Below are 25618 nucleotides of genomic sequence, written 5' to 3' on the forward strand. Positions count from 1 at the left end.
CTGAAATTTATGCTTTTTCACAGGGAAAATTTTAAGAAAAGTCATTAAGAAAAGGGGGATCAAGATCTATGGCTATCACCAAAATTCAATTTGTAAGTGTAGAATAAAATAACTAGGAATATTTTTTTAAAAGCTCTAGAAATAGGAATCAAAAAACAGAAGACTACTTAGGAAATCCAAAGCATAAAAATGCATCCCAATCAGTCTACATAATTATAAGACTGGATTATTCTTTATCAGTTATTCTTTATCAATTTTCAATTATTCTTTATCAATTTTAATAATTGGAGGCCTGCAAACTGTATGAGGGGAGTTGCCAATATTGGATCACTTTGGAAATGATGAAATAAGCATTGGTAACTGTATGAATCTAGGAGTCTGGTCAAAAGGACAAGGGCTAAAAGGCTGGACTTGGGTCACGCCCTGCCTATCTCACGAGGTGCTTACCTATGCCCTGAATCAGATAATTTTTCTGTTGACAGCTCTGGATGGCTTGGGCAGATACTGATAGGGTAGATACTGTCCTCACAATACCTACCCAGAAAGACGGGAAAGAGGAGGAAGAATTCCTCCTTCCACCAGGAATTCTCCGGGAAGCACGTAAGATTTCACGCTACTAGTTTATTCCCAAGAGAAGCTACCACAACCTGGTAATTACCAGCTCTAACTTCTGTGTCTCTAAGTGCACCTCTCCTGGAATTACAACTAATTGAAACAGGGATTCAAAGGAGTCTCAGAGGACTGTAAGCAGAATGCTTCGAGGCCGATCCCTGTCTGTGACATCCCTGAGTGGGCTTCCCCGGTGGCAAATTGAGGAACTTCCTGTGGAGGAGTTACTGCTCTTTGAAGTTGCTTGGGAAGTGACCAATAAAGGTTTGTACTGCTCCTTGAAGGTGGGTATTTGCTAGGTGACTGCAGAATGTGATAACCAATTCCCAGTGAATGAGGAAAGCATTTAGATGGAATGTAAATTTAGGCTACATTTAACCTTGTTTATTACAACAGGCTATGAATACAGACTTGTGTATGTGTTGAAGAAAGAGAGAATTGAAAATATTAGCCATTGCCATGGAATTTGCATTTAAATTAAAATTTCAAATCTGTATTGCCACAAAAGAGAAATAAAAAGTTAATATTTATATTTTTTATTTTAAAATTTGTCTCAGCAAAATAGTATAATTAAACATTTTAGGAAGATGAATATGTGATTAGAACCAGATGGAAACTCTTAGTGATTATATGAAATACTTAATAATGCTGCTAACTCACAATTAGCCTGGAGTAAAAGTTTTAATAGAAGCTTCTCAAAAGGCGAAATACTATGCTCCTACTCAGAAGAATGAAAGTAACTTTTCTTCAATGCTATGCTTACGTCAAAATTATAAAATAAAGAAAATTAAATTGGTCAAGGTAAACCAATTTGTGAGTGAGGTATAACCTCATTTGTGCTGGGTAGGAGAAGGCAAGGTAGAGAACCACAATGTAAATGATTTTTAAAATAAAGACATCTATAACTCGATCAAGACAGTTGCAGTTTGGCTAAATAAATAAATAAAAATAAAATAAAGACATCTGTAAAATTATAAAACAATTCCTTGTGGATTTATATTCTCTAGTTTAAAAGTGTCAAGACTATTGAGGAACATTAGCAAAGAAAAAGTAATGGTTTTGAAGGCTGAGTTAGTTGATCATAGCCTGGAGACAAAACTCTCCTTAAGGCTGTTAACTCCCCATGAGCTTCACAGTCTAGCCCCTTCAGGTCTCTCTCATCTTCTCTCCCTCCTCTCCTTTTCCCTCTCTGAGCCCTGCTCAGATCTGCGAACAGAGAACACTTTTGTGTCTTGGCATGTATAGTTCTCTCACATAGAACACTTTCTCCCCTTTAGCTATTCATCCTTCAAGTGTCAGCTCAAACGTCTCTTCATCAGAGAGATTTTTCCCAAACCTCTAGCTAACTAAGTTAGAAACCATGTCCCACTCCACTGTACACTGTGGAATCTTAGAACACCTTGTTCTCTTAGTCTCACACTCATCACATTTGACTGTATTATATGTTCAATGTCTACCTTCTACAAATTTGTCAATTCTTGAAGACTGGGGATCAGTTCTGTATTCTTAACTCTATGTCCCTCATCTCTCAGTGCCTGATACCTAATAGACATTTGATGAATCCTTATCAAATAATAAAATGGATTAACAAATAAAAGCAATAAATTTCAAGGTTAATATTAACAAATGCAAAAGTTCTGAGAGGAAGACCACGCTTTTATCAGCTTCCTGAAGGCCCCTGTGATCGTCATAAAGAACAAGTGCTCTGCAGTTCATCACTAAGCCACTGGGCTCTTCTTTGTTAACACAGAAGTTTTCCAAACGGCTTTTCCCTAGAGCAGAATGAAAAGGATTTCATGCTTCCCAAGACCTAATGATGTTTCTCTTTTGTGATAAAGTTTTTGTTCTTCGTCTTTTCTCCCACCCGCCACCACGTTTAAAGATCCATGGAGGCCAGACATGGTGGTTCACAACTGTAATCTCAACACTTTTCAAGGCTGAGGCAGGAGAATTGCTTGAGCCCAGGAGTTGGATGCCAGCATAGGGAATATAGGGAAACCCTAATTCTACAGAAATTAAAAAAATTTCTGTAGCTGGCCATGAAGGCTCATACCTGTAGTCCTACCTACCTGAGAAGTGAAAGCGGGAGGATCGCTTGAGTCCAGGTGTTCTAGTGAGGCTGAAGTGAGCCAAGATTGCACCATTGCATGCCAGCCTGGGCGACAGAGTGAGACCCTGTTTCAAACAAACAAGCAGAAGGAAAAAGATCCATCAATTTGTTCCTCCCTTCCTTTACTTACTAGCTTGCTGTCTGTGGGCTCTAAAGTCAGACTGCCTGATTTGGAATTCCAACTCCACCATTACTTAAGTAATGTTAAAATTTATAGCCTCTCTGTGCCTCAGTTTCTCCATCTATAAAATAAAGATAGCAGCATCTACTTGTAAAGATGTGAAAACTAAAAGAAATACCAATTGTAAATCACCCGGAACTGTGCCTAGCATTTAAAAAACACTCTGTAGGTATTAGCTTATCATTCTTTCTTTATAAAATTTATTCATAGAATGAGGAAGTTAGCTCATTTTTTGCTTTGAGTCCATATCTCATTTTCAAACACAAAAGTGAAAAGAATAGAAAAAAATACATATACATCAATGTTACTCTAATCACGGGATACATAGTAATTAGGATTTCTTTGCCTGGTGTGGATATGCCAATGGCCATGTCAATGTCATCTCAAGTTGTTATCACACCACATGAAACACACAATCTATGTAAAAATTATGCTTGATTGCATAGCTTCAAGGTAAGCACTAGTTTACTCCTTTCTTTTTCAGCATGCCATGTCTATGCTCATTTCATATAAAATATTTGGAGCTGCCATTGTAGGTATAATCGGGGACAGTGCAGGAGATCTTGCTCAAACTGTGAGTATCACCTCCCACTGCCAAGATTGCAGCTGCTTTGATTTTAACTGAGGACCTGGAAAAGTACTGGGAACACAAATATTTGCTGACCATTGTCACAAATAGCACCTAATCTCCTTCCTACCAGACCTGCTGCCTTATAAAATGATGTTCTAACTGTATAATGACTTCCTCTGCTTCTGCAACTGTTTTGAAACAGGAGGGTCAGATCAGTAGCCACACACACTGAAATAGCCATATGACTTCCAAAGTCAGTAATTTTTAAGCATTTACAAAATAGCGAAGTTTCTCTATATGTGTACAATATGTATGTGTGTGTGTGTGTGTGTGTGTGTGTGTGTGTGTATAGAGAGAGAGACAGAGATGGAGAGATATGGGGAAGAAGAGACAGCGTGAGAAAGAGTGAGAGAGAGAGAGAGAGAGATACTTATTTTGGCTGATAGCATTCTATACTTCTTTGAAATCGTGATTTTTAGTAAATTTGCAGTGTTGCCAGATGACGACTTATGGTTTTAACCACCTCATTGTTATACGTACCATGGTAGCTTATCTTTTCTTTCAGATGAAAGGTGTGATACTTTGTCCTCACACTAAACATAGCCTCCATGTTGTTCCAGGAAAATAGAGATCAATAAAATACAAAGTACTTGTTTGAAAGTGAAGGTTAAGTTCAAATTCAACAACCTAGCTGTGGTAAAATGACAATTCATTAATGATATTGAGTGATTTTTTTTTCCAAAATGTCAGAATAAAACTATTTATTTGCAGATTTAAAAAAATGTATGTGTTGGTAAATCTCCTTGGTTTATACCCTGAGTTTGAAAATAGGAATGACCTTGTCTCTATGCTATTGCATTCGCTTATATTCTAGCTTGCTAAGAAAGAACTTGGGGCAAAGCGTCCTGTATAAACAGTAAAAACTGAGGTAAAAGTATGGGGAGGACAGAAAAAGGGTAAAATGGTGTTGGAATATAAGAAATAGCAGTAAAGACTGTACAGGGAAAAGTCTGGAGGGACAAAGATTTATTTACAATCAGGCCTCAACCAATATGAGATGGACTTTCTTTTATTAATATATTTATGAGGTACATGTGGCATTTTGTTACATGCATATAATGCATAATGATCAAGTCAGGTATTTGGGGTATTCATCACCTCAAGTATTTATTATTTCTACGTGTTGGGAGCATTTCAAGTCCTCTCTTCCACTATTTTGAAATATACAATATATTGTTGTTAACTATAATCACCCAATTTTGCTATGAAACATCAGAACTTATTCCTTCTATCTAACTGTGTGTTTGTTTCCATTAATGAACTCCTCTTCATCTCCCTTCCTCCCACAACCTACACACCCTTCTCTGCCTCTGGTATCTATCATTCTGTTCTCTACCTGCATGACATCAACATTTTTAGCTCCCACAAATCAATGAGAACATGAAAAATTTGTCTTTCTATGCCTGGCTTATTTCACTTAACATAATGACCTCCAGTTTTATCCATGTTGCTGCAAATGGCATGATTTTATATTTTTATGGCTGAATACTATTCCATTGTGTATATATCACATTGTCTTCATTCATCTATTGATGGCCATTTACAATAAGTCCATATCTTTGCTAATGTGAATCATGCTGCAGTAAACAGTGTGATTGCGGTATCTGTTTATTATTCTGAATTCTTTTCCTTTGGATAAATACCCAGTAATGGGATTGCTGGACCTTATGACAGTTCAGTTTTTAGTGTTTTGGTAAATCTCCATACTGTTCTTCATAGCAGCTGTACTAATTTGCATTCTTACCAATAGTGCCTAAGAGTTCCTTTTCCTTCACATTCTTCCCGGCATGAGTCATTTCTTTATTTTAATCATGACGATTCTAACTGCCATAAGACAATATCTCATTGAAGTTGTGACTTGCATTTCACTGGTGATTAGTAATGCTGAGCATTTTCCCCATACCCATTTGGCATTTCTATGATGTCTTTCTTTGAAAAATGCCTATTCATATTTTTTGCTCATTTTTTAATGAGATTATTTGATTTCCACTGTTGAACTGTTGAGTTTCTTATATATTCCGGATATTAGTTCCTTGTCAAATGAATAGTATGCAAATATTTTCTTGCATTCAACAGGTTGTCTCTTCACTCTGTTGATTTTTTCTTTTACTATGCAGATGCATTTTAGTTTAATATAGTCCCATTTGTCTATTTTTGCTTTTGTTGCCTGTGCTTTTGAGGTCTTAGCCATAAAATCTTTGCCCAAATCAATGTCTTGAAGTGCCTCCTTTATGTTTTCTTCTAGTAGTTTTGTAGTTTCGGGTCTTATATTTAAGTTTTTAATCCATCTTGAATTAATGTTTTATATGGCAAGAAATAGGGATTGTATTAGGCCATTTTTGCATCACTCTAGAGAAGTATCTGAGGCTGAGTAATTAATAAAGTGCAGGTTGTTTAGGAAACATGGCACCTACATCTGCTTAGCTTTTATTCCCATCAGAAGGCAAAGCAGGAGCAGGTATATCACATGAGAAGAGAAAGAGCAAGAGAGAGAAGGGGAAGGTCCCAGACTTACTTACTTACTTAATTAATTAATCAATTTATTTATTTTCTTGAGACAGAGTCTCACTCTGTTGCTCACAATGGAGTGCAGTGGCGCAATCTTGACTAATTGCAACTTCCGTCTCCCAGGTTCAAGTGATTCTCATGCCTCTGCCTCTCGAGTAGCTGGGACTATAAGCATGTGCTATCACACCTGGCTAATTTTTACATTTTTATTAGAGATGGGGTTTCACCAGGTTGGCCAGGCTGTTTTCAAACTCCTGATCTCTAGTAATCAGCCCACCTTGGCCTCCCAACGTGCTGAGATTAAAAGTGTGAGCCATCAAAACTAGCCCCAGACTCTTCTAAACATATATGTAAACTAAATGAGCAAGAAACCAAGGAGACAATGCTAGCCATTCATGAGGGACCCTCTCCCACGATCCAGTCGCCTCCTACAAGCCTCATCTCCAACAGTGGGGATTACAGTTTTGTTGAGGCTCATATAAAACATCTTTATTTTTAATTTTAAAAATTATATATATATTATTATTTTATTTTTCCATAAGTTATTGGGGTACAGGTGGTATTTGGTTACATAAGTAAGTTCTTTGGTGGTGATTTGTGAGATTTTGATGCACCTATCACCCGAGCAGTATACTGCACCCTATTTGTGGTCTTTTATCCCTTACCCTCCTCCCACGCTTCCCTCCCACTCCTCCCATGCTTCCCTCAAATCCCCAGAGTTCATTGTATCATTCTTATACCTTTGCGTCCTTATAGCTTAGCTCACACATAAGAACATACAATTTTTACTTTTCCATTCCTGAGTTATTTCACTTAGAACAATAGTCTCCAGTCTCATCCAGGTCACTGCGAATGCAGTTAATTCATTCTCTTTTATGGTTGAGTGGTAGTACATCATATATACATATGCCACAGTTTCTTTATCCATTCATTGACTGATGGGCATTTGAGTTGGTTCCACTATTTTGCTATTGTGAATAGTGCTGCTATCACATGCATAGGCAAGTATCTTTTCCTATAATGACTTCTTTTCCTCTGGGTAGATACCTAGTGTGGGATTGCGAAATCAAATGGTAGTTCTACTTTTATTTCTTTAAGGAATCTCCACAGTTTTCCATAGGGGTATTACTAGTTTACTAGTAATTTTTGTTTTTAATTCTGTTTATGTTATGTATCACATTTATTGACTTGTGTATGTCAAACCATCCCTGCATCCCTGGTATGGAACCCACTTGATCATGGTGGATTATCTCTTTGTTATGTTGTTGAATTTGGTTATCTAGTATTTTGTTAAGGATTTTAGCAGGGCTTCAAGGATGTGGAGATGTAGATGATATTGAGGTCTGAGGAAAGATGTCATCTGATGGGAACTTGGCTCTCAAAATGGCACCTTGCTGTTTAGGAATGGGGATGCCAGGGGTGGGACCCAGTTAGAGCTCCTTCTTTGAAGTAATGCCTTTGTGTGATTGCTAGGCAGTTTCTTATGTTAGTTTCAAGGCCCATGTGGTCAAGGGGCTTTCCTGTGGCTAGGATTCCTGGAGTCCATAATGGAGATGTGGACCACTGGGAGTCACTCACTTACCTTTCCATGCATTGGGGAGCCTCTCTGGGCACTAGGTAGGCTTCCTTGCTTCCCTCCCCTTTATTGCCTTAGATGCTTTCTGTCACTTCTCTGTTGAAGTCCAGAATTCTCTCTTATGTGGGATTTTTTGCTTACTATTTTGGTTCTTTGTGGAGGAGGCAAGTATCAGATGTCTTTAGTTAGTCATCTTGAAGCCCCTCCCCTTGAAGTTTTTAAAGCTTTATGTTTTTATTTCTAATGGACCGAAAGGGTATAATCATATTTTAAATACTCTGAGGCTATATGGGGGACTGTTTGAAGGCCTCAGCTGAGTAAAAAAAGTAGCAAATTAATTGTCTATGTTTATCTTTTTATTTCATTTCCCAAATCAAATCATTTTCTTCAAATAAAGAATTTTTTTCGCCCTTAAGTTATTCAGCACATAATGGCCACTTTGTATCCACCAAAGTGCATTTGAATTTGAAATACATAACCTAGCAAACTAGGATGTTTTAAGATCTCTGAGCAAGATGCTTAGTTGCAAATAAAAAGAGCTTTCAAAAATAAAATAATGTAAATAAAGCATTTAATAAATATTTACCTTCAGAAACCTATGGTACATTCTCCTGGAAAAGATGAAGATGAAGAAAATAAGCCTACAGAAGAGGAGAAATTCTTTGGAAATTTTGCATTTTTGTGGATAGTGGTTTTGAAGAAAGCTTAGATATATTTAAATATGTTGCTAAGATGTAACTCCCACACTTTAAAGAAAAGTTCTTCATTTTAGTTGCCCTTACAAATTGGCTAAATTTATTTTTCCTCAACAAATAATTTTGATGGTTCCTAAAATTATCCAGAATTTGAGGAAATACTTAGGTGTAGTAGATGACATCAATTTATGTTGACTTAGAGTCATCGTTGGATGGTTAAGTGAATCATGTCTGTTCTTGTCCAGTATAGAAGATTCTGCTCCCAAGTTTTATATATCCTCCTCACATGTTCCATTCTGTCCTCATCACGTGGCATTTGACCTGTGATTCGATAGTGTCCTTATTATCAGACTCTGCTCAATGACAGTTTAAACTTTTTCTGATGCAGTAAAAAGCTTTTCCTTAACGATAAAATTCTTAAGGACAATTTGTTTGTGTAGGCTCATATGAAAATTGCTTGCATTTTGGAATTACATTAGCTCTTCTCTTTTATAAGTTAATAAATCCTATTGTTACCATATAATAGTCTCAACATTTGCCTTTTGTGTCTCACCTTTCAAAAGGCAATTTTACAAAAAGTATATTTTGCATGGCTCAGGCTTAAAGTAATGTCTTCAGATGCAATTCTAACTTGTGGCCGTTGATTGGGATTATTGATAAGATTTACTATCTAAAGTGTAAGTTACTGGAATAATACATTTGAGAACATAGTAGCTATCAAAGCCTGTATTCTGATGAGCTGGAATATGTTTTGAAAGATAGCAGTGAAAAATAAGAAGCAGCTTTCTTCTCAGTATATAAGCAACAAAATTGCTCTTTGCCATTGAGTTGAAGATTGATGCCAGGATCATTTTAATTCCAGGATTTCACACAGGATTTCTTGAGTTATCCCCTTGCTCTAGCTCATGGACAAAGTATTGCTCAAGTAATTGACAGACTATTTGCGTATTCTCAAGTCATTATTGTTTAGCACTGTCATGGGAAATAACCTGCCTAAGTTTACTGGAGGTCTTCCTCCCCTCCCCCCTCCCTATATCCTCCTACCTGGTTATCCTTTTCAATCTTATTACTCTTTCCTTGCACACTCTGCTTCCAGTTTAGGGTCTTAGCTCTAACCAATACCTCTGCCTAAAAATTCGTCTTCATGACATCCATTTGCCCAATTTCTTCACCCTTTGTAATTACCCCACTGAGTGACATTTTACTTGCTCAATTTTTGCCTTTCCAATCAGATCTAATTTATTTTATATTTTAAAAATTTATATATATTCAGAAGGTACGTACTAATTCATTTTTATGCTGCTAATAAAGACATACCTGAGACTGGGTAATTTATAAAGGAAAAACATTTAATTGGTTCACAGTTCCACAGGGCCGGGGAGAGCTCAGGAAACTTACAATCGTGGCAGAAGGGGAAATACAAATGTGCTTCTTCACATAGAAACAGCAAGTAGAAGTGCCGAGCGAAAAAGGGAAAGGCCCTTTACAAAACCATCAGATCTTGTGAGAACTCACTCACTATCACAAGAAGAGCATGATTCAATTACCTCCCTCCAAGTTCCTCCTACAACACGTGGGGATTATGGGAACTACAATTCAAGAAGATATTTGGGTGGGGACACAGCCAAGCTGTATCAGAGTACAAATGCAGGTTTCTTACATACATATGTTGCGTAGGGATGAAGTCTGAGCTTTTAGCGGACCATCACTTGAAAAGTGAACATTGTATCGAAGAAGCAGTTTTTCAGTCCCCTCCGTAGTCCTGTCCTCCACTTTTTTTTAGTCTCAATTGTCTATTACTTCATTCTATATGTCTATGCACACCCATTGTTTAGCTCCCACTTATAAGTGAGAACATGCCATGTTTGACTTTCTGTTTCTGAGTTATTTCACAGGGGATAATGTCCTCCAGTTCTATCCATGTTGCTACAAAAGACATGACTTCATTCTTTTATATGGCTAAGTGGTATAAATAAATAAATATCTCACATACACATATGTATGTGTGTGTGTGTGTGTATAGTATATAGATTTCTTTATCCAGTCCTCCACGGATGGACACTTAGGTTGATTCCATATCTTTGATATTGGGAACAGTGCTACTTTGAACATACTAGTGCAGATATCTTTCACTTTGGGTACATACCCAGTAGTGGGATTGTGGGATCAAATGGTGGTTCTGTTTCATCCCCACCAATGTCTGTTGTTTTTGAACTTTATAATAATAGCCATTCTGACTGGTATGAGGAGGTATCACATGGTGGTTTTAATTTGCATTATCTGATGATTAATGATGTTGAGCATTTTTATCATGTGTATTGGCCACTCGTAGGTCTTCTTTTGGAAAATGTCTGCTCACATCCCAAGCTGTATTTGTCAGGGTTCTCTAGAGAGACAGAACTAATAGAAGATAGCCAGATAGCAAGATATAGCAGCTAGATATAGATATAGATATAGATATAGATATAGATATAGATATAGATATAGATATAGATATAGATATAGGTATAAAAGAGAGTTTTTAAGTAGTTTTAACTCACAAAATCACAAAGTCCCATGAGAGGCCATCTGCAAGCTGAGGTGCAAGGAAGCCAGTCCAAGTCCCAAAGCTAAAGAACTTGGAGTTGAATGTTCAAGAGGAGGAAGCATCCAGCATGGGAGAAGGATATAAGCTGGAAGGCTAAGTCAGTCTAGCCTTTTCACATGTTTGTTTCTGCCTGCTTTATATCCTGGCTGCACTGGCAACTGATGAGATGGTGCCCACCTAGGTTAAGGATGGGTCTGCCTTTCCCAGCCCACTGACTAAAATGTTAATCTCCTTTTGCAACACCCTCACAGGCACACCCAGGATCAATACTTCATGTCCTTCAATCCAATCAAGTTGACACTCAGTATTAATCATCACAAGTCCATCTCTTGTCAACTTGAACCAATACACATCTCCTGAGATCATATATTATCTTCAAATAAAGACAGCAATAAGGTTATAATTACGCCTAACTACTATAACTATCCTTTGTGCAACCGAAAACACATCAATCCGCAATGCAAATGCTACAACGTAAAGTTAATGATACTTAAATGCTGATATGGAGCCCATAAATCTTATGCCACAGGATAAAGGAAAAAGGAAATAAAATGAAGATATTTTCTTAGCACGAGTGTATAATACATAAAGATGTTTTTAACAAAAGAAGGAAATACTTATGACAATTACAGTCCTCGTATCTGCAACTGGTCACATGGTTGACGACTACCTTCTGCTACTACACATTCTGTATTCCCTTTGCCTTCAGCAAACACCTCAGCAGGTCTTGTTTTATTTTCCTGGTGGAGTGACCCAAACCTTCATTAGTAGTAGTGCCTGGATTGGGCGGTTGTAATTTCCCATTGACCTTAATCACAGGGGATGGTAATACTAAGAGATGCCCTAATGGATCTCCTGTATTCCATGCATACTCTTCCTTACCACCATTGTGGAGTAGTAGACTGATTTCATCTTGATAGTCTGGGTCAATCACCCTAGCCAACACTGCCACTCCTTTCTTAGCCTGTTGATTTAAAGGTAGGAGGAGCCCAAAGTATCCAGGTGGTAATCTTAACTTCCAGTTTAATGGAATCGTTATTGTGTCACCTGGTGGCAGTGTTCCTCCCTCTGGAACTAAGACCTTTAGGCCAGCAGAACATAATGTTATGGGACTAGGAAGCAAAAATATTTCCAGTGGAATACTAGGGGTGATGGTGAGTGGTGCCACTTCCACTTCCACCCTTTGATTTCTGGACCCATGAATCCTGGCTATGGGAGAAACAGTGCCATATATTGGACACTGCCTCAGGGCATAGATGGTCTTCTGGAGAACTTTGCCTCAGCCCTGTAAAGTATTGTCACCTAGTTGGCATTGTAATTGTAACTTCAAAAGGCCATTCCACTGTTCTATCAATCTAGCTGCTTCAGGATGATGGGAAAATGGTAAGGCCAGTAAATTCCATGAGCAGGAGCCCAGTGCTGCACTTGTTTCGCTATAACATAAGTGAGTGCCTTGGTCAGAGGCAGTGCTGTATGGAATACCATGAGAGTTGATAAGGCATTCCATGAGTCCATGGCTGCATTGCACGCAGAATAGGCAAACCCATACCTGGAGTAAGTGTCTATTCCAGTGAGGGGCATGTCCTAGAAAGGGATTGTAGTGCTGCAGCTATCCACTTTCAGGTGGTGCCTCCATGTCATGCAGAACCATCTGTGAACCAGGCCCTTATCTTCTCTTCCTCTGTCATCTGATCATAGGGAACTCCCCATGAGGCCATCGGTGTAGCCTGAGGGAGAGAGGGCAGGGTGACAGGAATGGAGACCATGGGCATTTGAGCCACTTCCTCATGTAACTTACTTGTGCCTTCAGAATCTGCTCAAGCCCGATCACGTATATCCCACTTCTATTTGATGATGGAATGCTGCTGTGCACAGACTTTATGGCTAGATAGGTCAGAAAGCACCCAGTTCATAGCAGTTCAGGTCATATGGTGACTTGATGACCCATAGTCAAACATTCAGTTTCCACCAAAGCCCAGTAACAAGCCAAGAGCTGTTTTTCAAAAGGAGAGTAGTTATCTGCAGAAGATGGCAGGGCCTTGCTCCAAAATCCTAGAGGCCTCCACTGTGATTCACCAATGGGGGCCTGTCAAAGGCTCCAAACAGCATCCCTATCTGCCACTGACACCTCAGGCACCATTGGATCTGCTGGGTCCTATGTCCCTAGTGAAAGAGAAGTCTGCAGAGCAGCCTGGAGCTGTTGCGGAGCCTTCTCCTGTTCTAGACCCACTCAAAACTGGCAGCATTTTGGGTTACTCGATAAATGCGCCAGAGTGACACATCCGAATCAGGAATGTGTTCCCTCCAAAATCCAAACAGGCCCACTAGGCATTGTGCCTTTTTCTTGGTTGTGGGAGGGGCCAAATGCAGAAACTTATCCTTCATCTTAAAAGCAATATCTCAACAGGCCCCACACAATTGGACCCCTAGAAATTTTACTGAGGTAGAAGTTCCCTGAATTTGAGTCAGATTTATTTCCCATGCTCTGGCGCGCAAATGTCTCACCAATAAGTCCAGTGTGTTTGCTACTTCTTGCTCACTGGTCCCAGTCAGCGTGTCATCCATGTAATGGACCAGTGTGATAACTTGTGGAAGTGAAAGATGATCAAGTTCTCTCCGAATAAGATTATGACACAAAGCTGGAGAGCTGATATACTCCTGAATTCATCATTTTCTTTCATAACTTTGTCCAGTGAACTTATGAGCACCAACCAACTTCACTATGTTCCTTGATTCTCCACATGTAGTCAAAAGTATTATGTATAGAGTCACTAAATTCCTTGCCTCTCATAAACGTTAAATCATCCGATGCATTTATTTTGCATAACTCTCCAAACAATTCATGCCAAGGACTATCAATGTTCTTCATACTATTAGAACAAGAGTCCTTAGAATTTTGGGTCCAATCATATTAAGCAGCCAATTCCAGAAACCCCAAAACCAATGAAGGAACTCCATGCTTAATATTCTAGTCCTCTGGAACCACTCCTGGTACCAAAATCTGTATTAGTGAGGGTTCTTTAGAGAGACAGAACTAATAGGATATATATAAACAAAAATAAATACAACAAAAACGAAAATAGACAAATGGAACTTAAATTAAAATGCTTAATTAAACTAAAAAATATATATATGACTATATACATAGGAATATATATATGGATACGTAGAGAAGAGTATATATATGAATATATATATAGAAGAGTGTGTGTGTGTGTATGTGTATATATATATATATATTTATATTTATATATGAGTTTCTTAAGCAGATTAACCCACAAGGTCCCACAACAGACTGTCTGCCAGCTGAGGAGCAAGAAAGCCAGTCTGAGTCCCAAAACTGAAGAGCAGGAAAAATCCAGCAAGGGAGAAAGATGTAGGCTGGGAGGCTAAGCCAGTCTAGCCTTTTCACGTTTTTCTGCCTGCTTTATATCTTGGCTGTGCTGGCAACTGATTAGATGGTGCCCGCCCAGATTGAGGGTGGGTCTGCCTTCCCAGCCCACTGACTCAGATGTTAATCCCCTTTGGTAACACCCTCACAGACATACCCAGGATCAATTCACTTTGCATCCTTCAATTCAGTCAAGTTGGCACTCAGTATTAGCCATCACACTTACATTCTAATGGGGTTGGGTTTTTTGGTTGTTGAGTTCTTTGTTGATTCAGTGTATTAACCTTTTGTTGCATTTATAGTTTGCAAAATATTTTTTCTCATTCTGTAGCTGATCTGTTTACTGTTGATCAAGTCTTTTTTGATGCAGAAGAATTTTAGTTTAATTAAGTCTCATTTGTCTATTTTTGTTTTTGTTGTGTTTATTTTTGAGGACTTGGTCATAAATTCTTTGCTTAGGCCAGGTCTAATTTCTAATCCTCCTTTACCACCTGTCTTTCCCTCCAAGCTTAATATTATTGTACCCACATTTGACACACAAGTTAAATGAACTTTATGTGAGTTAAATAAGTTGACTAGTTCAACGTAAGTCCTTTCTAATTTTTTGCCATTATAATGCTTCAGTAAACATCCTTTTATCACTCTTCTTAATTTTCCCCCAGGACAGTTTTGACACTGTCATTAATTTCCCCCCAGGACAGTTTTCTAGATGTGGACTTGCTGGATCCCAGGGTGTGCATATTTTCCAAATGGATTCATATTGTCTGGATTTGTGTTTTAATAGGGGTAGCAGCAATATCAGAGGGGAGAATGAAACAATGATTCTAGGAAGGGAGAAATATCATGTGAGAATGAAAATATGGATCTGTGTTATTGGAGTTGCCATCGGGGTTGGACCAAGCATTTTCTATGAAAATCTACAAGCACTTTCTCCTTATTAGAAAAGTACCTTGCTTGTGCTTTAAAAGATAAATGACTATTTAGTTTAGGAGATTTGCTGATAATTGCAAACCACAGCGGCTGTTATTTGAACATCCTGAGCCCCTTTTGGACCATTGTAGGAGAAGGAGGAAGAGGGGTGAAAGTGATTTCTGCTGCTGACGGCATGTATGATGACAATGAGTATTTGTCCTAACTTTTGACACTACAAACTGACTAGGGCTTTAGGCAAGTAGTGCTTTACTCCAATTGTCTTTTCAGATTTTTTTCTGAAGCTATTTGATGTCTTTGCTGCCTCGGGCCTGCTGCTCTTTCACATGCACCTGGAAGGGACTTTAAAATATGCACAGAATTGAACAAAACAGTAACCATTCATTAGTGTCCCTTAACAGCATGTTTATTTGGAAAGGTAAACTATTTATTTAGAAAGGTAAATAAACCCTTGGGCTTAGTGGATCCTAAATGCTAATTTAAATATCTGAACTCATTTTTATCCCTTATCACTTAAAATGAATTGCTAACCTGAATGATAATAAAACCTTTTTTTCTTTTAACAGTTGGAGGCATCTATACTGTGATTCAGACAAAGGCCAAAACAACAGCAGATGAATGGGGAGACAACTATTTTCTGATAGGTCCATATTTTGAGCATAATATGAAGACTCAGGTGGAACAGTGTGAACCTGTAAATGATGCCGTCAGAAGAGCAGTGGATGCAATGAATAAGCATGGCTGCCAGGTAAAGGAACTGACAGTTTACTTGGCAATTCTCAGTAAACTTATGGGAAAAAAGACTGCAATTAACACGAACTCAGAAGACCATTCACCTACTTAGGGAAAAAGCAGATTGGTGAGGAAGATGATGAACTTGCCTTTAAATGGATTCCATTTGAGACACCTGGTAACAACTAAGGAGGAAGGATAACTGGTTTGGAGTTCAGCAGAAGCTACAGGGTAAACATGTTTTTGAGGAAGTCATTAGTACACAAATCGAAGTCATGAGTGTTGGTAAAATTATTCAGTGGAAATGTATAGATTTGAACAAAAGTTTTCAGCCAAACCTTGTGGAATGTTAGAATGTTAGGCCATCTACATTACAAGAAGCCAGAGATTGCAAATGTAGAAGAAAAGCTAATGATGTAGAACCAAGGATATTCAAATCTTAATCCTCAGAATCTGTGTCTATGTTACGTTTTATAGCAAATGGAATATTGCAGATGTGATTAGGTTAAAGATTTTGAGAAGGGGAGATAATCCTGATTCATCTAGGTGTGCCCAATGTAAACATAAGCGTCCTCCTAAGAGGGAGGCCTTAGAATTAGAATCAGGCAGGAGGTGTAACAATGAAACCAGAGGCTGGAGGGATGTACTTTGTAGATGGAGGAAGAGGCCACAAGGAGTGTAGGTGGCCTATAGAAGTAGGAAAAAGCAAGAAACTGGATTTTTCCTTGGAGACTACAGATGGACTGTGGCTCTGTCAACATGCTGATTTTAGTGCATTTTGGACTACCGACTTCAATATCTGTAGGATAATAGATTTGTTTTAAGTCTCTAGGCTTGTGGTAATTTGTTGCAGCTACAACAGGAATCGTGATGTCAAGTCAAGGGAGGAGAGAATTTTAAGTATGAAGAAGGGATTAAGTCAACAAAGGTTTGATCCAGGGTCTGTTGGGTTTGGTAATATTTGGGCCATTGGTAACATGGAGGAGTACAGTTTTAGAGGAGAAAGGAAGGTTAAATCACATTTCAGTTGGTTAAGGAATAAGTAAGTGGTCAGAAAAAAGATACAGAAGTTGTGAGTATGAGATGTTTCTATGAAGAAGAAATATAATAAAGTAGTTGCAGAATGACATGGTTTTGAGAATTGGTGTTTTATTAAATATGAGTAAGACCTGAGCATATTTATTTGCAAAAAGGAAATACCTAGCAGACAAGGAGAGGCTGAAAGCCCAGAATAAATGGAGGATTGAAGAGAGTAAAGTCACTGTGAATGGGGACAGGAACAAGATCCAAAGCAATATTGAAAGAATCATATTTCACTTGTCTTACTCAAACAGCAAAAAAGAGTAAATGCAAATACTAGAGACAAGTTAATGAAGAATTCAGGACAATCTTACCCAATGATTTTGATGATCTTCCTGAAGGAGGAGTAAAAGGTCATTTTATTAAGAGGCAAGTGTGGAAACTAGGGACGTTCAAGAAAGAAGTTGTTCAAGATGTTCAAGGAATTTTTGGATATATTTGAGATGTACTCATGACTTTGTAGTGGCACAAATCCACACAGCTGTGACTTTGTCCAGGCGCAATCTGCAGTCTGAGTGACAGTGCAGGAATTAGAATAGACGAAGATCCAGTGTTGTTTAGTTTCAGCATTCATGCAAATGGGTCAAGGTGGTCTAAGAATTGAAGGTAATTGTGAAAGTGATTGAATTAGTAGTTTAATTGGTGGCCATTGCATTGGAATAGATAGAACAGGAAGGAATTAAATAAGGAATAGACAGTAAAGTAAGCAAAGCCAGAAAGAAGATGATATTGTAGGACAAAATGGAGGGTTATAGGAACTGGAGGTCTTAAAGGGGAGAAAGAAAAATATGTACACTGGGAAAAACAGAGTGACAGAAATGTAAGTATAGGAGTTGTCATTGGGTAACAGAATGCCACAGGTGAATATTTTAGAGGAGAAACCTCTAAAATATTTTGGGATTTGACAAGGAAAGAATGCAGTCATGATCTCGCGTAGCTGTAATTAGGTGGACATGAAAGTCTTCTAAGTCCGGTCAAGTAACCATCAGGTTAAGTGTGCAGGATAAAAAATCTGGACTTCGAAGTTGCTTAGGATAAGGTCAAAAAGTAACCTTATCTTTGCTGAACAAGGAAAGGTAATATTTTCGGATAGCATACATTTCAAAGCTGTTTTATATGTAAATAATGAATAAGGCTTTAAAAGCTTCAGCAGAATTTTAAAAATCAGTGACTTTCCTTCCTACTCATCCCAGGAATATAGTTTCTGGGGGTGAAAAAATGCAAAGCCTTCACTTGAGATGCTGTGTGGGTAGTGGTGTCTAGGAGGTGCATGCAAAGTTTAAGGAGCGGAATGTATAATTTACAAGGGAACCTGAGATCCCAAAGAGTACCAGAAAAACACTTCTTAGTGAAGGCAGCATAGAGAATGTTAGAAATGTGATAGAACAATGCCTGTTGTACTATCAGAATGCAAGTAAATGAGATGTTAGAAGGGGCTTGCATTTGAAGTTCTTGTAAAGAAAGAGGTAGATGAGAAACACAATGAAACTGACTGGTCTCAAAACTACATGGATTTCTAGTGTAGGGATATTTTCATGTTGCAGCCAAGAACTGACTGGAGGGCAATACCAGCTAGCTTACATTCTCTATTTGTATAATAGTCTCAATTCTTCTTTATGATCTTAGCTCACTGTATCATGTGGCACATATTACACAGTGAGTAAATATTATATAATAATATTACATGTTATTTACAGTGTATAATTAGATGAAGCAATAAATTTCCCAAGGAGAAAAAGTGTTGAAAAGTTGCTTGGGGCTCGGGAAAATTTCATCTTAAAAGGAAACAGTGACATGATAAACACTAAGTTATAATGGAAACAACAGAAATGTAATGAGGGTCTTTCAAGGTTAACCAAGGAAAGAGCATCCCCACACATGCCTGGGCCCCATGGTAGAAACTGATCAAATCGGGCTTCAGAGCCCTGCAAAATTCAGCCATGGGTGGAGTCGTAAGTGCCAGTATGTAAGCAATATGAATATATTTTATTTTCTAGAGAAGGCTGGATTCACATTCAAAGAGACTGTTAGCCTCCGCTGAGTTCCAGAAAGGATTGGAAGTGGTTTATGAGGTTGTATACTATGTAATAGGAGAATAAACACAACATAAAAATTAAGACACATAAAAGTAAATTACCATAGAAATATGGAGACAAAAAGGAAGTTAAAACTTGAATATGTAAGTGATGATATACATACAACTGGAAAAAATTAGAGAGCTAATTCATTAAAACTTGCACAAGATAAGACATTTAGGAATCAAAGTCAATTTGAAGAATGTAATAGAATTATACTTTGAACTGCTAGATTAAAGAAATAATGTATCTAGGGCAATGTCTTTAGTTAAACCTCTGGCAGCGATCATATTGGGAAACATTTTGTGTCACTTTTTTGATAGTAATAGTAAGATAAATCATGCTGATACAGAAATAGCTTTTTCATCTAGCAGGAAATATTGTTAGTCTTGTTGCATAAAAGAAAATAAGCAACACTAAATTTGCATTATATCTAAATACCCCGATTTTCAGAGATACAAAGCATTTCATGGTTCTTTCATAAACACAGAGACTATTAAACCTTATAAGCTCAAGGTCACAAGAGAGTGACTAGAGATAGATGAACAGAGATGACATGATCTAGATACATTGTTTTAAAATTATGACGAGCAAGAATTCGGAGTTCTAGACGAATGGATGCATGCCCATTCCAGCTTGAGGCTCAAACAGCAGAGGTTATATGTTATCAATATTCTTTTCCAAAGTAGCTTGTTTAATCTGCTATTGAGTACTACATAAAGTTTATATCCTCAGAGTGCAAATACATTGTCCTGTCTTGCATGACCTAATATCACTGCATGGCTATGTGTTCTTTATATGACAGGTGCATTTTGGAAGATGGCTGATAGAAGGAAGTCCTTATGTGGTACTTTTTGACATAGGCTATTCAGCTTGGAATCTGGACAGGTGGAAGGGTGACCTCTGGGAAGCTTGCGGTGTTGGCATTCCTTATCATGACCGAGAAGCCAACGATATGCTGATATTTGGATCTTTAACTGCCTGGTTCTTGAAAGAGGTATGGTTTATTATACAGCGATACAACAGAGGAGCCGCACAATTGCGTTCAGTGCTCAAAATGATCCCATGAGTTTTAGATGAAGCAAATCTTGACATGATGCCATTATGACTGTCCTAATACAGTTTACAGACATCTGAGGAAATGTTCAGCATTCTGTAAATTAAATGCCAGACTTTGGAACAAAGTAATAATGAAACTTATTACTATTTACCTCGAGTCAAATTTAAATGGCATGATATATATAAAACATCGAATTATATTTGCCCAATATATAGATACTCAATATATATGCAAAAGAAAACCTCATGAAGTATAGAATCTTAAGCATAGCAAATAGTTTAATAAGCTGTTTGTTTAATAAGCTTTCCAGGTGGTTCTGATGGACACTACATGTGATAACCACGGTTTTAGGTTAACTCTCCAACCTTCCCAATTCTCTGCTCAGCCTTCTTGAATTCCAGTGTTTTGCTATTGTCTCTATTAAGGAAATGAACTCTCATCGTGGAGCCAATGTGAATGTTGATATTTTGTAAGGGCAAAACAACCTGTCTCTTTGTAAGGCATTTGGAATTAGACCCTGGGGTGAAATTAGTCCCCAATCTTCAGTGTGTTACAAAGCTGCTATTTGATTCTAAGCACTTTTTTTTATTAGCCTTTTTCTCTCTAATTCCACATTCTTAATAATATATCAGTTAATTTTATTTTTTGGCTTCAAGAAAAAGAAAACCCAAATAAGCTGAATTTAAAACATAGAATAATTTATTATTTATTTTAAAATGATGTAATGGCATTTTATCTTTGTTTCTCAAAATCAAATATGTGAATATACACATAAAAATCATTGTTCACTTTTAGAGTTTTCAAGTCATTGAAAATCTAAGTAATTATTTATTAGAAAAGAATAATATTATAAAAGTCCTTTTTTTCTTCATTATCAGATTGTTATATACTTTTGGGCAACATTTGCTTCTCCATAATTGGGCCACTACAAATATAGAAGGCATTTTCAAGTCTCTTTCTGGCAGTTCCGTTAGCAAATATCAAAATGTACACAATAAATAAACACCCATTGTGTCAAAAAAATTTTAAGTAGTTTTTAAAAAATAAGCTTATAAGTGAGTAGTCCCAATTGATTCAGCTGTTCAGGGATATCTTTAATAATTTATTATTCATCCAGTAAATAAATATTTTTTATTTTACATTTATTCCATTTATTAATATTCATTACCTATCATTAATATTAGTATTTATTCTTTTGTGCGTACAAAAAAATCAGACCCATCACTGAAATAGAGGATTAAGACATAAAAATATGTGGGGTTAATGAACATGCCACCGAACCCTGTGCTTTCTTTGCTAAATATTCATGCTTTACATTTAGACTATTTTAAATTGCAAAAGAATTCATAGACATCATAACTCCGCTTATGATGTGGACCATGATCACAATCAAGCTTCATCAACGACTTTTCTGAATGCTTTTTTTTTTTTCTGATGTAGGTGACAGATCATGCAGATGGCAAACATGTCATTGCCCAATTCCATGAATGGCAGGCTGGAATTGGACTGATCCTTTCTCGAGCCAGAAAACTTCCTATTGCCACAATATTTACAACCCACGCCACACTACTTGGGAGGTATCTCTGTGCAGCAAATATTGATTTCTACAACCATCTCGATAAGGTAAATATTCCTTCCTCCTTCTCTCTTACTCACGCTTCTTTCAGATCACTGAAGTATTGATCTGTACATTTCACCTGCCAACCAGATGGCAGAAATGCCCTTTTAGCTGATCAATATTCATGACAAAGCTTCCCCTGGGTTGACAGACAGCTCATATAGTTCAACTTTGTTCAGAGTACACCAGAGTATAGAGGTGAGAGGCCTGATTTCTGTCCCACTTTGGAACCATAGATCCGAAGGGATATGACTGGGGCAAAGACATGGTGTAGGTGCAAGGTTGGGCCCTTGTTCTAGCCTAAGGCTATGGAAATGCTGTGAATACCCTGGATCTACACACATCTCTGAGTGGCAGGTAGAGAACTGGGATTTGAGACAGACAAACTTGCACTGTGAGCTTTACTTCCTCTACTTCTTCCATCCTCCAAGTAAACATTTGATTAAAAGCCATATTATAGGTTGATAGGTCAGTTTTTCCCTGTAACTTTGCAATGCATAGGGGGCATTTTTGTGGAATCAAACAAAACAGAAGTAATTGGAAACAGGGATATGGGTCTTGGTGAACAACAAGTTATTTTTGCTCATCATAGCAGATTACCTGATTCTATGACCTGCCAAAATCATTCAGTTTTTATTTTTTTTCCTATTTTTCATACATCAATTTAGATTAATAAAAGTATGTATGTTAATATGAACAAAGCATTTGAGTAATGTAAATTTAGGGATTTTGCAGATTTGGTATCTGTATTAACAATCAAATCTATTTAGCACTCTAAGGTTTGGTTTCACTATCAGGAAAATTAGGAACTTAGAAAGTTGATTTTTAGATTTCCTAGGTTAAAGACTTCTAGGATTCTACAAAACAGAATGTGTGTGTGCATGCAATACATATATAATACTCAAATAATGCTACTGAAAACTTATACTACTATCTCAAAGACACTTAGAATGCAAGAAAGTTCTTCCTGAAAAGCTTTAACATCTGTAAAGCAATGAGGGCTCCTAATGAGCCGTTCCCTACAAAAAGGTCAGCCTAATCTAAAGGTCAAACTAGAAACATAATCTGTACATTTAAAATAAAGTCACCAAGGAATTCAGAAAGCCTGAGATGCGGGAGGTTCTTAGCGGTATATAGTAATGGTGGACTAATAAGGGCAAACCAGTGATCTGTGAGAAGCTGATAAGCTCGACAACCATGTTTCCTGGAGAGGAGTGCACTTTGACTTTAGTGAGAGAAAATATTAGAGTGACAGACTGAATATGTCACTTCGGAATTCTTGAATCTTACATAGTAATCATTAATTTTAAAAGCTACTAATAATATGCATAGGATGCACTTATTTGGTTTTAAGGAAGAAATGCCTTATAGTATATGTTATATATTACAATTTCACCCTTTCTGGCAGTGTTTGTCGTGCTGTCTTCAGATAGAATCATATATCTCCCTAGTTTAGAGGCCCTCACTTGTTGAGATAGTTAAGTGTAGTCAGACCCCTGCCCATCTTTCTAGTAAAATGTTCAGTGTAGTCAGACCCCTGCCCATCTTTCCAGTAAGATGTTCTATCTAGCAGAGTGGCTAGTAAACAGCAAGCCATCAAGAACTAACGTTTGGGTTAAATTCATAATCATTTTTCATGATAGAAGCCCCATGCTCACACTAAGTTTAGAATTTGGGTAATACATAAGAATACCAAATCATATACGTGAAAGAGTTTTAAAAATTCAGTAAAAAGAATATGTCGGAGGTTCGCTCTTGTTACCCAGGCTGGAGTGCAATGGCGCCATCTCGGCTCACCGCAACCTCCGCCTCCTGGGTCCAGGCAATTCTCCTGCCTCAATCTCCTGAGTAGCTGGGATTACAGGCAGGCGCCACTGTGCCCAGCTAATTTTTTTGTATCTCCGTCTCAAAAAAAAAAAAAAAGAATAAGTCGTAGTTTAATCTTTGATGCAGGAACCAGGATGTTTCAATACATTCTGACATAGATAAATAAAAATAGGGCAATTATGAGAATAAGAGAATTATGTTTTGTAAAATCAGAAATATTAGAGCAACTTTACTCAAATTACTGCTAACTGAAAACAATTTTTGTTAGGAGCCAATTACAAAAACTCTAATGCTGGTTTAAGTTTTTAGTAAAATTTATTATTTAAAATAACATTTTAACCATTTTCAGTCAGCATATGAAATTTTTGAGAACCTCTAAGAATATGTCTCCACACTCATTTTTACGATTTTCTTTTTTTTTATTATTATACTTTTAAGTACTGGGGTGCATGTGCAGAACGTGCAGGTTTGTTACACAGGTATACACATGCCATGGTGGTTTGCTGCCTCCATCATCCCGTCATCTACATTAGGTATTTCTCCTAATGCTATCCCTCCCTTAACCTCCCACCCCTTGCTATCCCTCCCCTAGTCCCCCATCCCCCAACAGGCCCCGGTGTGTGATATTCCCCTCCTTGTGTCCATGTGTTCTCATTGTTCAACACCCACTTATGGGTGAGAACGTGCGGTGTTCCGAACTCATTTTTTAAAGTTCAGTCATTGATCAATTATCCCCTCAACTCTAATGGCTATGTGACAAATGCTTTTTTTCCAATAACGCCTTTAGTTTTCTTATGTTTTGGCCCTTTTTTTTCTTAATAGTAATAGAATTTCCTAGATGGAAATCTGAGGACAGTGCCATTTGGGAAAATGGGGAAGGAAGCTTTGGACAATTATTTGGTGAATTTAAACTATTTCTTCTGATCAAGTTTTGAGCTGATTAATTTCAATTATGTGGTTACCCACATCTGTCACTGGACTGTGTTTTATTGATTAATATGTACTTTACTCCTTTTTTGTTTTGCTATACACATTACCCAGAATTCAGTAAAATATTATGAGCTATGTTAAAATGCAAGAAAGGAAAACCCATTGTCAAAAGACCAGGTCCAGATATGTCCTATATTGGAATTATTGTACAGAGCTTTTAAAATACAATCATAAATATGTGGAAAAGTGGACAATAACATGTGTAAATGGGTAGGGTTTCTGTAAATCCACAGCTATGGCCATATATATTACAGGCCTAAAAGATAAGGGCACCTCATAGGAGAAAAGAAAGGTAGAGGTATGTACACATGCCTGACTTCCCCGGTCCTCTCGTGAAATCGCCAGGCTCCTGCTATCCTCCTGCTTGTTCATGCATGCTCAGCCTGCTCATTTAGAAAATCTATCTTCCCATCTCTATATGTCTGAATGTTAAATGCTATCTTATCTGTGAAGTATGATTCTCTACAACAACAACAATAATTAATAATAACAATGGCTAAATTTATTGAGCACTTTCCCTATGCCGGGTACTTTTCTAAGCCTTTGACATTTGTTATCTGATTTGAAATTCACAAAAATACTCAATGGGATGGAAAATATTCCTTACTTCTTTCCAGTTATTTTTCTTAAACATTGGCTCTGTTTTTCACCACACCTCTAAATGAACACTTTCAGAGTGGGCTTTCTTGTTTTCAGGAAAAAAGCAAAATTCCTAGGCTCATTCTCAGGGATTTCAGTGATCTGGCCTTCTATCTGACCACTCTCTGTCTCTTACATTCTACACCCAATGCTACAGTCACATCAGACATCCTGCTATTTTCTTCACATGCCATAGCATTTTCTATACTTGTTCTTCAGGGCAGCTAGTATTTCAGATAAAAATAACTTTCCCAGAATTAAACTTTCATGTCCCAGTTCAAATGCCATTTTATTCATCCAACCAATTTGGAGATACAAAAATGAATAAGTCTTGGTCTTTGCAATTGCAAGTCTCACATTAGTAAAGGTGATACTGACT

The 25618-nt window shown here is 37.5% G+C and overlaps 1 protein-coding gene across 2 annotated transcripts in view; it reads left to right on the forward strand.

The window, feature by feature from the left end:
• The first annotated feature begins 474 nt into the window (after positions 1–474).
• GYS2 (glycogen synthase 2) overlaps positions 475–25618 on the forward strand; it is a 62405-nt gene continuing 37261 nt past the window's right edge. Inside the window, exons 1-4 of one of the 2 annotated variants that reach the window (XM_035256108.3) lie at positions 475–873; positions 15785–15966; positions 19911–20102; positions 21606–21788. In XM_035256108.3, coding sequence (XP_035111999.1) covers positions 753–873; positions 15785–15966; positions 19911–20102; positions 21606–21788 — 678 coding nt within the window. In that variant the 5' untranslated portion in view covers positions 475–752. Of the gene's footprint in view, positions 874–15784; positions 15967–19708; positions 19762–19910; positions 20103–21605; positions 21789–25618 lie in introns of those variants that run through there. The other variant, XM_078336083.1, reaches the window with a different exon arrangement.

This window comes from Callithrix jacchus, chromosome 9 (genome assembly GCF_049354715.1).
Source record: "Callithrix jacchus isolate 240 chromosome 9, calJac240_pri, whole genome shotgun sequence".
NCBI classification, from domain to species: Eukaryota; Metazoa; Chordata; class Mammalia; order Primates; family Cebidae; genus Callithrix; species Callithrix jacchus.